This window comes from Dryobates pubescens, chromosome 41 (assembly GCF_014839835.1).
Source record: "Dryobates pubescens isolate bDryPub1 chromosome 41, bDryPub1.pri, whole genome shotgun sequence".
Lineage (NCBI taxonomy): Eukaryota > Metazoa > Chordata > Aves > Piciformes > Picidae > Dryobates > Dryobates pubescens.
In genome coordinates this window covers 679294-689689 of record NC_071652.1, presented here as the reverse complement: position 1 = coordinate 689689, position 10396 = coordinate 679294, and the positions used below count along the sequence as shown (strand labels likewise).

The window sequence follows — 10396 nt, the reverse complement described above, 5'->3', positions numbered from 1 at the left end:
GGAAAAGAGGGAAGCCCCCTAAAATTGTGGGTGTGGAGAGGTGGACACCCCCCCCCCCCCATTCCCCACCAGCTGATACGGGCCTGAGGAGTAGGGGACACTGTGACCCCTCCCCAGGCACTGCCATTCCTCCCCACTATAGTTCCCCCTCCCAGCGCCCAGCACAGGCAGCACCATCAGGTTCAGTCCTTTATTTGCTTCATCCACGACCCCTCTCCACTGGAGGGGGGGGGGTTGTCTGGGGTGGGGGCCAGAGCTGTGCACCCTGGGGCACCCATCTACATATAAAAGCACTTGTGGTTGTGCGGTGGGCGATTGCTCACCCTCCCCACAGATTCTGGGGTCCCATGGTGGGGGACAGCACCATTCCCCTTGTGCAGGTGGGGAAAATGGGGCACGGGGCTGAGCCTCACTGGGGTGGGGGGATCCCAGAGGCAGATTTCCCCCCCCCCCCCAGCCCTGGGGTGCACAGTGTGGGTGGGAACAGCCCCTGGAGCGGCACTTTGGTGACTTTGGCACAGAGATGGGGGGGGTGCAGAGGGAGGATCCCCCACACACACCCTGGGGAGGGGCATCTCAGATCTTGACGAAGAGGATGGCAGTGACGAGGGCGAAGCCAGCAAGGAGCAGGATGACTTTGGGGACGCGGTGCTGGGGGACCCCCAGCTCCTGGGGCAAAATCTCCAAGAAAGTGATGTAGAGGAAGGTCCCAGCTGCCAACCCCTCCAGCACCCCCCGGCACAGCCTCTGCCGCGGCCCCGCGCCCGCGGCCACCACCGTCCCCAGCCCCACGCCCAGGGGGGACATCATGGCGAAGAGCAGCAGGCAGGCGGCCACGGCGGGGGTGCGCAGGCGGCCCCGCAGCAGCTTCAAGGCCAGGCTGAAGGCCACAGCACATTTGTGAAGCAGCAGGGCCAGGCAGACCCTCAGCACAGCTCCATCAGCCTCCTGCAGCCCCAGCGCCAGCCCCTCCAGCACGGAGTGGAGAGCCAAGGCCAGCACCAGCAGCCCGGCCCGGATGGCCCCCCGGGCGCTGCTGACAGCAGGTTGCGCCACGGGGGTCTGGATGGAGCCGGAGGGGAGCAGGGCTCGGGTCTCCTCCGACAGCACTGAGGGCTCTTGCTGCGCCAGCGCCACCTGCTCCAGCACCAGCACCAGGAAGAAGCCCATGGCCAGGATGAACTCTGCCAAGGGGAACTGCAGCTGTGGCGGGGGGAAGAAAAGGGGGAGGGTCAGGGGCTGCCTGCACCCGGGAGGGAAGCTGGACATGGCTGGCAGGCGGCCACAGGCAGAGGGAGGATCTTTCCATGAGTCACGGCAGGACACGAGCAGCCTCCTGGCTGGCCTGGCCCCACGGTCCCCTCCTGCCTGCTCCACCACCACCAGCTCAGCCTTGCCAGTTCCATCCTCTCTGGGCCCATCTTTACTGTCCCATCCCTGCTACCCCATTCCCACTGTCCTCATCCAATCATCCCATCCCCACCATCCCATCCCCACTCTCTCCCTTCACACCATCCCATCCCCTGCCCTCACTGTCCCCTCCCCACACTCCCATTCCCACCATCCCTTCCGTGCTGTCCCCGTCCCTCTCTCCACCACCCAGTCCCTCCCATCCCACCCCCTCTGCCCTGCCATCCCCCAACCCAGGCAGAGCTGCTGCCCCCAGTCCCAGTGGCAGGGACACCCCTGGGGCTGAGCTGGGGTCTCCCTGGGCAGTGTCCCCAGCGGGGGCAGGACCCAGGGCGGGGGGGTCCTGGGTGCTCACCGTGATGCGCAGCTCCTCCAGCGCCGCGCTGATGCTGGCCAGGTAGTCAGGCAGGAGGTCGAGCAGGCAGGTGCCCAGGAACACTCCGCCCGCAAAGCAGCTCACCAGGCTGAGCACCGGCCCACGGGGGTCTGCAGGGCAGGAGGGGGGCGGCTGAGACCCCTGCTGAGATCCCCACCTCAGCCTGGCACCTTGGAGTCAGCCGAGCCCTTGGTGACAGCCTGGTCCCCAGCCTGTCCTCCCCGGATCCCAGAGATCCCCAGACCCCCCCTCTGGACTCCACAGGACAGCCCAGGCAACCCCAGGACACCCCCCCCCATCCCCCCAAGAGGCCCCTGGACCCCCCTCAGACTCTGTGGGACATCCTGGGGCACCCCAGACACTCTCAATCTCCCTGGGACTCAACCTGGATGGCCTAGACCCAGATCCCCCAGGCCCCTCTGAACTCCCTAAACTTCTCAGACACCCAAAACTTCCCAGATCCCCCCCAGAATCCCCAGTATGCCCCCGACACCCTGTGCCTCTCGAGACCCCCAGCCCCCTCCCCCATGCACCCAGATTCTTATTGGATCCCCCCAGGACGAGAGCCCCCCAGACTACCAGGGACAACCCCAGACCCCTGAAACCCACCGAACCCACGGGGTTCTCCCCGGACCCCCCCAGACCTCCTGTTCCCCCAGGTGCCAGCCCGGCCGTACCGGCGGAGCTCGGGGGCTGTCGGAAGCAGCAGAGCGGGGCGAGGCCGCAGGCGAGGGGCAGCAGCAGCAGCAGCACCAGAGAGCCCAATTTGACCTCCAGTCCGGGCGGGGGGCGCGGGGCCATCCCGGGGCTCCAGGCCAGCTCCTCCATCACGGTCCCGGTCCCGGCTGTCGCCACCATCCCGCCCGGATTCTGATGCGGGAGCTTCAACACCGACCACAGGCGAAGCTCCGACTTGTTGGCGCCTCCTCGATCGAGTTTTGCATCCCCGGGACCAGCGGGAGCTGCGGCGGGACGGGGCCGTCAGAGTTGCCGGTGCCGCCTCCCGGCCCCGGTGACTCACGCACGCAACCTCCCCTCAGCCCCGGCACGGATTTCCCCCGGGCCCGGGGACCTCAGTGCCGGCAATACCGCGGCAGGGAGATCCCCGGGGCGGGGGATAACCTGGGGCAGCATTCCGGTAACAGCAGTGGACCGGTTCCAGGACCGGGATCAAGGATCGAGATCAGATATCGTGGGGGCCGGAGGGCCGGGACTGGGGACCAGGATGGAGTCCCTATCCAGGTCCCCGATACCGGCCCCCGATACCGGTTCCCGGTCCCCGTCCCAGTTCCCGGTGCCAGTGCCGGTGTCCCGTCGCCCCTCACTCACCGCTCTCCGCGCCGCGTCCGCGTCCCCGGTGCTCCGGCGGGGGGAGCCCTGACCGCCCGCGGCAGCCAATAGCGACGCAGAACGCTCTGTCCGTCCCGCTGAGTGACGTGACTCGCAGCCAATAGGAAGCGAGGCCCCCGGGCGCGGTGCCGCTGTCCCGTGTCTGGCTCCGCCGGGGCGGGTTGGTTCCCCCTCCACCACCGTCGACGTCATCCCTTCCCTACCATGGGGTCCCGTTGCCGAGTCGGGAGCCCCCGTAGGCTGTAGCGAACCGGTGTCGGTCCCGGGGTCCTGGTTCCCCCGCAGAGCCTCTCGCTGCTGCTCCCCGGTGCCTCCGAGACACGGTACTGGGGCAGCGGCAGCCGCAGCCCCAGCTCGGCTCTCCCCGGTACGCCGGCCGGCCCCGCATGCCCTCCCTTCCAAACACATTTCCGGGTCCCCGGTAGAAGAGGGAAAGCCCCGAGGCACGCCGGGGGCGGGGGAAGCCGGTGCTGCCTGTCGGTGTCAGGCTGCGGGGGTGGGACTTGGCTGGGCTTGCCCAGGATACCGGAGATCCTGGTGCGCGGCCCCGGCAGCGGGCGGCGGCGGCTGCGCAACCCGCAGCAAAGCGGTGGCCGGTACGGCCCGAGGAGTGCCAGGAGCGGGGGGGGTCACATCCCGTCCCCGCTGCACCGGGGCACGGAGCGGGCAGAGCGTCCCGCGGTCCCTTGCCAGGATCTGCCGGGAGCAGCACCGACTGACAACTCCCGGTCCGGAGGGTCCCCGGGCACCCAGCGCGGGGTCCTGCCCCCGCCCAGCTCAGCCCTCGGGCCGGGCGATGGAGCCGGAGGCCCCGGAACTCCCGGAGCCGCAGGAAGAGCCCTTCCCGGGCAGCATCTGCCCCGACTCCCCCTTCGGGGGCTGGCGACTCGCGGAGGATGCCGTGAGTCGGTGACGCGGGGGGAGCAGAGCAGTGGGGACCCCTCTGAGGGACGTTGGGGTCTGGGGGAGGAGGGGGCGACCCCATCCCTCCACCCGGCCCCTCTCTGTGTCCCCAGGACAGCAAAGCCGAGGAGCTGCTGCAGCTGGCGGCGAACCCCGATGAGGTCTGCGGCCTGGGGGGCCGCCACCTGCCCTCCCCGGACCCCCCGCGACCTGAGGACCCGAACCCCACCCCCCTCTTCGAGGTGGTTTGCGACCTCAGCGCTCCCCTGAGCGGCGGCGTCGTCTCCATACAGCTGGGTCAGTGGGGTCGAGACCCAGGGCAAGGCTCAGCCTGCGGCGGGAAGGGCGCAGGGTCGCATCCTGCGGGCGCGGGGCAGGAGCTGAGCGACTGCCCGGGGTCGGGGCGGGCAGGACCGGGCAGAACGAGGCCTCCTTTCCCCCTCCCCAGCAGAGGACTGGCTGTGCCCTGCACTGCTCCCCGGCTCCTGCAGCATCAGCGACCTGCCCCTGCCGGCCCCCAGCCCCGCGGTGAGTCCCTGCTGCCCTTCCCTGTGCCCCCCAGCCCCCCGGGGAGCCCCTTCAGCCTCCTCCAGGCCCCCCAGCCTGTCCCCACACCTGTCCCATCGCAGCAGCTTCGCCTGACAGAGGAGGAGAAGAGGCTGCTGGCACAGGAGGGGGTGATGCTGCCCAGTGCCCTGCCCCTCACCCAGGTGGGTTGGGGGTGGGGGTGGGGCGGTTGGGGGGTGCCATGGGGCAGAGTTCAGCCTCAGACCCTCCCTCCTCAGGCTGAGGAGAGGATCCTGAAGAAGGTGAGGAGGAAGATCCGCAACAAGCAGTCTGCCCAGGACAGCCGGCGCAGGAAGAAGGAGTATCTGGATGGGCTGGAGAGCAGGTGGGTGCTGGTGGCACCACCAGCTGGCACAGCACCACCAGCTGGCACAGCACCCATGCCACCAGCCACAGCCTCTCACTTGTCCCCCTCTCTGCCCGGGCAGGGTGGCTGCGTGCTCAGCCCAGAACCAGGAGCTGCGGAAGAGAGTCCAGGAGCTGGAGAAGCTCAATGGGTGAGGAGGCACAGTGCCAGGATGGGGCACGGTGCCAGGGGGAGGGAGGGGACATTCAGACAAGCAGCTGCCACCCTCTGCCCCACAGGTCCCTGCTGTGGCAGCTGCAGGCACTGATCAAGCAGACGTCCAACAAGGCTGCCCAGACCAGCACCTGTGCCCTGGTAGGGTGGCACATGCATCATGATGTGCCCACCAGTGGCCCCCCCACCCACTGGCAGTACTCAGGGACACTCAACCCCTGTCTCTCCCTGGCAGATCCTGCTCCTGTCCCTGGGACTCATCCTCTTCCCCAGCTGCAGCCCCTTCCGCTGGCGGACAGAGGGCAGCCAGGGTGGGCAGAAGCCCACTGGAGGTGAGAGGGGGGGCTGCAGGGGTCCTGGGGGGGCACTGGCTGGAGCTCCCCCACCCCAGCAGTGCCCAGCTTGGTGTTCCCTGTTCCCACAGTGATTTCCAGGCACATCCTGACCCAGGGGGAGCTGCTGGGACCAGCTGGAGAATCCCAGTCCCCGGTGCCAGGGTGGCTGTTGGCAGAAGCGCCAGGACCAGTGGCTGCCATGGAGGATGGAGCTGAAGGGGGGCACAGGGGTGGGGGGCTCCTCCCTGACAGGGAACTGGGCACCAACTCTTCAGAGCAGGCCACCCCAGGGGATGTGGGGACAGCAAAACAGGGACATGGGGATGAGATGTGAACAGGCAGCAGAGTGCAACCCCCTCCCCCTGGGATGGGGGGGGGGGGGAGCAGCCCAGCTGGGGCAGAGAGTGCCAGGTGTGCCCCTGGTGAATAAACCCAAGCCTGGTCTGCACCCCAGCCATGTGTCAGAGGGTTGGTGCTGCCTGTGGTGGGGTTGTGAGTGACAAGGCTTGAAGGGAGCGCCAGGCTGGTGGCACAGCTGCGTCACTTCCACCTTCCCGGGCACAACCACCAGCACTGCTCCGGTGCCAACGTCCAGGCTTTATTACACCTCACCTTCCCGGGCCCCCCCCCTCAGCAGGGCACCCCTCAGCCAGCCCACAGGACACCCTGGTGGCCTCCAGGGCAGGGCCTGCCTCCAGGCACCCCTCTTGCTGCTGCTGCCTGGCTGGCAGAGGCTTGGGGGTCAGGGCCCTGCGGTCAGGGCCCTGCTAGATGGACTCCAGCTGCTTGCGAACCTTCTCCAGAGCCTTCCTGTCCAGCACCCGCTGGCGGCACACCACCAGCACGGCGAAGAGGGCAGCCACACACATCATGGTGCCCACGAAGCGCCAGAAGATGTGAGCCTCCATCACGGCCGAGCGGCACCTGCGCCCGCGGGAGAGTCAGCGATGCCCCCAGCCCCGCTGACCCAGGGCCTGCCCACACCTCCATAGGGTTGGAAAGGACCTCAAGGCTCAGCCAGCTCCAGCCCCCTTGCCATGGGCTCGCGCCACAGCAGGCTGCTCACAGCCACCTCCAGCCTGGCCTTCAACACCTCTGGGGATGAGGCTTCCACCACCCCGCCCTGGGCAGCCTGTGCCAGGCTCTCGCCACCCTCATGGGGTACAACTTCTTCCTCACATCCAATCTGAATCTGCCCACTTCTAGTTTTGCTCCAATCCCCCCTCCCCCCAGTCCTATCACTCCCTGACAGCCTCAAAAGTCCCTCCCCAGCTTCCTTGTAGCTCCCTACAGATCCTGGAAGGCCACAAGAAGCTCTCCTGGGAGCCTTCTCTTCTCCAGACTGAACAACCCCAACTCCCTCAGTCTGTCCTCATAGCAGAGCAGCTCCAGCCCTCTGCTCCTCCTCGTGGCCCTTCTCTGGACACCTTCCAGCACCTCCAGATCCTTCCTGGAGCAGAGGCTCCAGAACTGGACAGAGAGCTCCAGGTGGGGGCGGGGAGGGGTCTCACCTTTTGAAATCCTCTTTCTTGGAGGTGGCACAGGTGACCTTCTCAACGAACCCCGTGGGCCTGCACTCTGTCATGGCCTTCTGCAACCCAAAAGGAGCTGCTAGAAGGCTATGCGGGGGGCAGGATCTGCTGCCCCGACCCCGCCAGCCGCGGGCTGGGCATGGGGAAGGGGCTGAGCAGCACAGCCCAGCCTCACCGTCTGGAAGCTGGAGCACCGGGAGCACTCCTGCACCACCACGTAGTCCTCCACCTGCCAGCACTGCGTGGCCGTCACCGGGCTCGCTGCGGGAGAACGAACGGCGGCTGAGTGGGGGCCCGGCCGGGAACCCACCGAGGCCGCTCGGGAACTCAGCGGTCCCGGACTGCCCGCGCCCCGCCGAGCCCAGACCTGCACTCACCCGACCGCTTCTCGTCATTCACCGCCATCGCCGCCGCCGGCCTGTGGAGAGAGCAGAATCGCCGTGAGTGCCGCGCTCCGTTACCGGCCGGGCCACGATTCCCCCCTCCGGGCTCGGCTTCGCCCTCGACCGCCCGCTCACCGCAGCCCGCAGAGCAGAGCACCCAGGACAGCGTAGAGGACGCAGAACCGCGGCCCGAGGAGGCCCTGGGGCCCCATGGGCGCAGCGGAACTACCGGGCCGGGTCCTGCGTCTGCGGCGGCGCCGCCATCTTGAGCCGCCGGGAAGCGCCGCGAGGGGCGGAGCTCCGCGCGGAGGGTGGGACCTGGGCGGAGCTTCGGCGCCAGCCCGCGGGAGGGGCGCGGCCTGACGGGGGCGTGGCTTGGCTTTGTCCCGCCCCCGCGCGTTTCCCCGCCCCCGGCCCCGTGTCCCGCGTTCCCCGCTCCCGGTCCCGTCCGTTCTCGTCTCCCCGCCCCTCGCGGCCCCAACACAGACACCGGAGACGGGGCAAGGCACAAGCTGGGCTTTATGGCACAAGGTGTGAAGTGGGAGGGGGAGGTCAGCCCTGGTACCACCCCCCCAGCCAGTCCCGGCACCCCCCGCGATCTGCAGCGTGTCGGTTCCCCGACCCCCAGAGAGGCGCCCGCGCTGCACCGGGGCAGGCAGGGGAAGCGGTGGCGGCGTGGCGGGGGAGGGTGTCCGGTGGCTCTATGCCAGGGAGCATTTACCCCCGGCCTTCCTCGCGGGGCCGGGCTCCAGCAGGGGCCTGCTGCCGCTGGGGGCCTGGAAAAGGGAAGGGAGCGGGTCAGGGGGGGCGGGAGCAGGGGGGTGTCCCCCACCCCGGCCCCACTTACCGCTTTCCGGGAGGATTTCTGCAGGATGTCTCTTGCCAGCATGCTGAAGGCCTGAGGAGCGAGGGGTGACGGTCAGCAGTGACCCTTCCCAGAGATGGGGACCCCCCACCACGGAGAGAGAGAAGTCTCCCTGGCAATGGGGACCCCCCCCCGCCTCACCTCCTCCACGTTCACGCTGGACTTGGCACTGGTCTCGAAGAAGCGGATCCCGTGCTCCTTCGCCAGCTGTGGGGACAAGGGGACCCCCCCCACCTCTGATCTGGGTGCCAAAAGAGGGGGGCAAAGCCCACAGTGCCCCACACCCACCGTGCCCCCCCCCTACCTTCTCCGCCTCCTCGCGCTGCACCTTGCGCTTGCTCTCCATGTCGCACTTGTTGCCGATCAGGAGACGCTCCACCCCGGCTGAGGCGTTCTGCAGGCAGCAGAGGATGGGCAGGACCCCCCCAAGGGCCCCTGTGTGTCCCACCCCCCAGCCCCAGGTCCTGCCTGCTCACCTCCTTGATGCTCTTCATCCAGTTCTGGATGTTTTCAAAGGACTTTGCATCAGTGATGTCGTAGACCAGGATGATGCCCTGCCAGGACAGTGAGGTCAGCAGGGCAGGGACCCTCTGCTCCAGCTTGAGCAGGGTGGGGGGAGGTGTGTTTTGTCCTCAACCCACACCCCCCCCCCGAACTGCCCTAGCCCTTTGGGGTGCTGCTGTCCCCTCCTTGCCATACCACAGCTCCACGGTAATAGGCTGTGGTGATGGTCTTGAAGCGCTCCTGTCCTGCTGTGTCCCTGTAGAGAGGCAGAGCAGGGGGGGATGAGGGTGGCTTGGTATGAAGTGAAAGGGGGTCCCCAATTCCCCCCCCATGTCCCCTCCACTCACCAGACCTGCAGCTTGATTTTCTTCCCATCGATGTCCACTGTCCGGATTTTGAAGTCGATGCCTGGGAAGAAAGGAGAGGGGTGGGGGATGGGGGGGTGGTGATGCTGGGGCTGCACCCTCACTGGGAGGGGGCTGCCATAAACTGCTCCATTCCCAGCCCCAGTCTCCAGCTAACCATCTGGCATCCCGGGAAAGGGGAGGGGGAGCAAAGTCCAGGCCTGGCACTGGCTGTGGTGGGTGGGAGGGGGTCGCTGGGGTCCCTGAGCCTGCTGGAAGTGGCATTCCTGCTGGATGGCATCACCCAGCACGGCTGCTGGGGGCAGAGGAGACGGATGGAGCTGCCAGACGCCCCCTTAATCACACCAAATAGCCCCAAAGGCTGGCAGAGACCCCCCCAAAAAACTTCATCTCTGTCTGCTCGACCCTGTTTCAAGAGGCTGAAGTGGAGGAGGAAGGGCTGGAGGGAGACAGAGGCCCAAACTGGGATGATGGAGGGGAGGGGGAGCAGTCCCCGGGGCTGGAGCCCCAGGACAGGAGGATGATGGTGGGGCTCAGCCTGGACCCCGTCCCGGCGGGCAGCCAGCGTGTCCGTGCTGGAGCTTCTGGCCCGGGCCGTGCTGGGGCGGCTGCGCCGAGCTCAGGAAATGGCTCCAGCAGCGCGGTGGAAACTCAGCAGGAGGAGGAGGAGGGCAGGACGGTGAATGCCGGGGTCCCGGGCGGTGCCGAGCCGTGGCCGGTGGAACCGTGCCACGCCAGCTCCCGTCGTGGTGCAGCCCCTGGAAACGGCTCAGCTCCGCCGGTCACCGGGCGGGACGAGGCACGGAGCTGCCCCGCGATGCAGCCACGTCCCCGGTGTCGCTCCGAGCGTCGTCCCCCTTCCCCAGCCGTCCTGCCGGGGTGGCAGGCAGGGAAGGAGAAGGGTGGCGAGCGACGGGAGCCGTCCCTGCCGCCTTACTTCTGGCCCGGCCACCTCGGTGGGAGCCCGAGGGGAGGAGTGGGGAGGGCAGGCCCCGCTCCCAGGAGTCGGGGCTCCCGGTGGAGGGTCCCGGGAATGGGGGGGTCCCCGGGGGGGCTGCTCACGCACCGATGGTAGAGATGTAGGTGCTGGTGAAGTTGTCCTCGGCGAAGCGGATGATGAGGCAGGTCTTGCCCACGCCGCTGTCCCCGATCAGCAGCAGCTTGAAGAGGTGGTCGTAGGCCTTGGCCATGGCCCCTCCGCCGCCACCGGGACCCGGCCCGGCCCGGCCCCGGTCCCGGCCCCGGACCGCCCCCACTATAGGCGGGGACTCGCCCTGAGCCCGGCC

At 68.2% G+C, this 10396-nt stretch overlaps 4 protein-coding genes across 5 annotated transcripts; 1 reads left to right on the top strand and 3 right to left on the bottom strand.

Moving 5' to 3' along the window:
- Window positions 1–465: 465 nt before the first annotated feature.
- SLC39A1 (solute carrier family 39 member 1) lies at window positions 466–2697 on the bottom strand. Its single transcript, XM_054177566.1, has 3 exons — window positions 2464–2697; window positions 1766–1896; window positions 466–1203 (listed from the first exon to the last, which is right to left on the bottom strand). Exons 1-3 carry the CDS (start codon window positions 2642–2644, stop codon window positions 577–579), a joined length of 939 nt encoding a protein of 312 aa, XP_054033541.1. The 5' UTR covers window positions 2645–2697; the 3' UTR covers window positions 466–576.
- Window positions 2698–3340: 643 nt separating this feature from the next.
- Window positions 3341–5795, top strand: CREB3L4 (cAMP responsive element binding protein 3 like 4). Its single transcript, XM_054177546.1, has 10 exons — window positions 3341–3358; window positions 3422–4045; window positions 4153–4446; window positions 4478–4567; window positions 4669–4749; window positions 4825–4931; window positions 5035–5103; window positions 5192–5267; window positions 5362–5458; window positions 5551–5795. The coding sequence occupies exons 1-10, from the start codon at window positions 3341–3343 to the stop codon at window positions 5793–5795; spliced, it is 1701 nt and encodes a 566-aa protein (XP_054033521.1).
- A 297-nt stretch (window positions 5796–6092) lies between these two features.
- On the bottom strand, window positions 6093–7644 carry JTB (jumping translocation breakpoint). Its single transcript, XM_054177586.1, has 5 exons — window positions 7512–7644; window positions 7371–7411; window positions 7169–7254; window positions 6973–7052; window positions 6093–6385 (listed from the first exon to the last, which is right to left on the bottom strand). The coding sequence occupies exons 1-5, from the start codon at window positions 7586–7588 to the stop codon at window positions 6229–6231; spliced, it is 441 nt and encodes a 146-aa protein (XP_054033561.1). The 5' UTR covers window positions 7589–7644; the 3' UTR covers window positions 6093–6228.
- On the bottom strand, window positions 7182–10383 carry RAB13 (RAB13, member RAS oncogene family). 2 transcript variants are annotated; one of them, XM_054177584.1, is made up of 10 exons: window positions 10177–10383; window positions 9093–9153; window positions 8941–9001; window positions 8718–8795; window positions 8546–8635; window positions 8383–8448; window positions 8224–8274; window positions 8098–8152; window positions 7371–7411; window positions 7182–7254 (listed from the first exon to the last, which is right to left on the bottom strand). In XM_054177584.1, the coding sequence occupies exons 1-9, from the start codon at window positions 10298–10300 to the stop codon at window positions 7389–7391; spliced, it is 609 nt and encodes a 202-aa protein (XP_054033559.1). In that variant the 5' UTR covers window positions 10301–10383; the 3' UTR covers window positions 7182–7254; window positions 7371–7388. The 2 variants fall into 2 exon arrangements, with proteins under 2 accessions (XP_054033559.1, XP_054033560.1); XM_054177585.1 differs by lacking the exon at window positions 8098–8152 and having other exon boundaries at window positions 7187–7254.
- Between the last annotated feature and the right edge of the window lie 13 nt (window positions 10384–10396).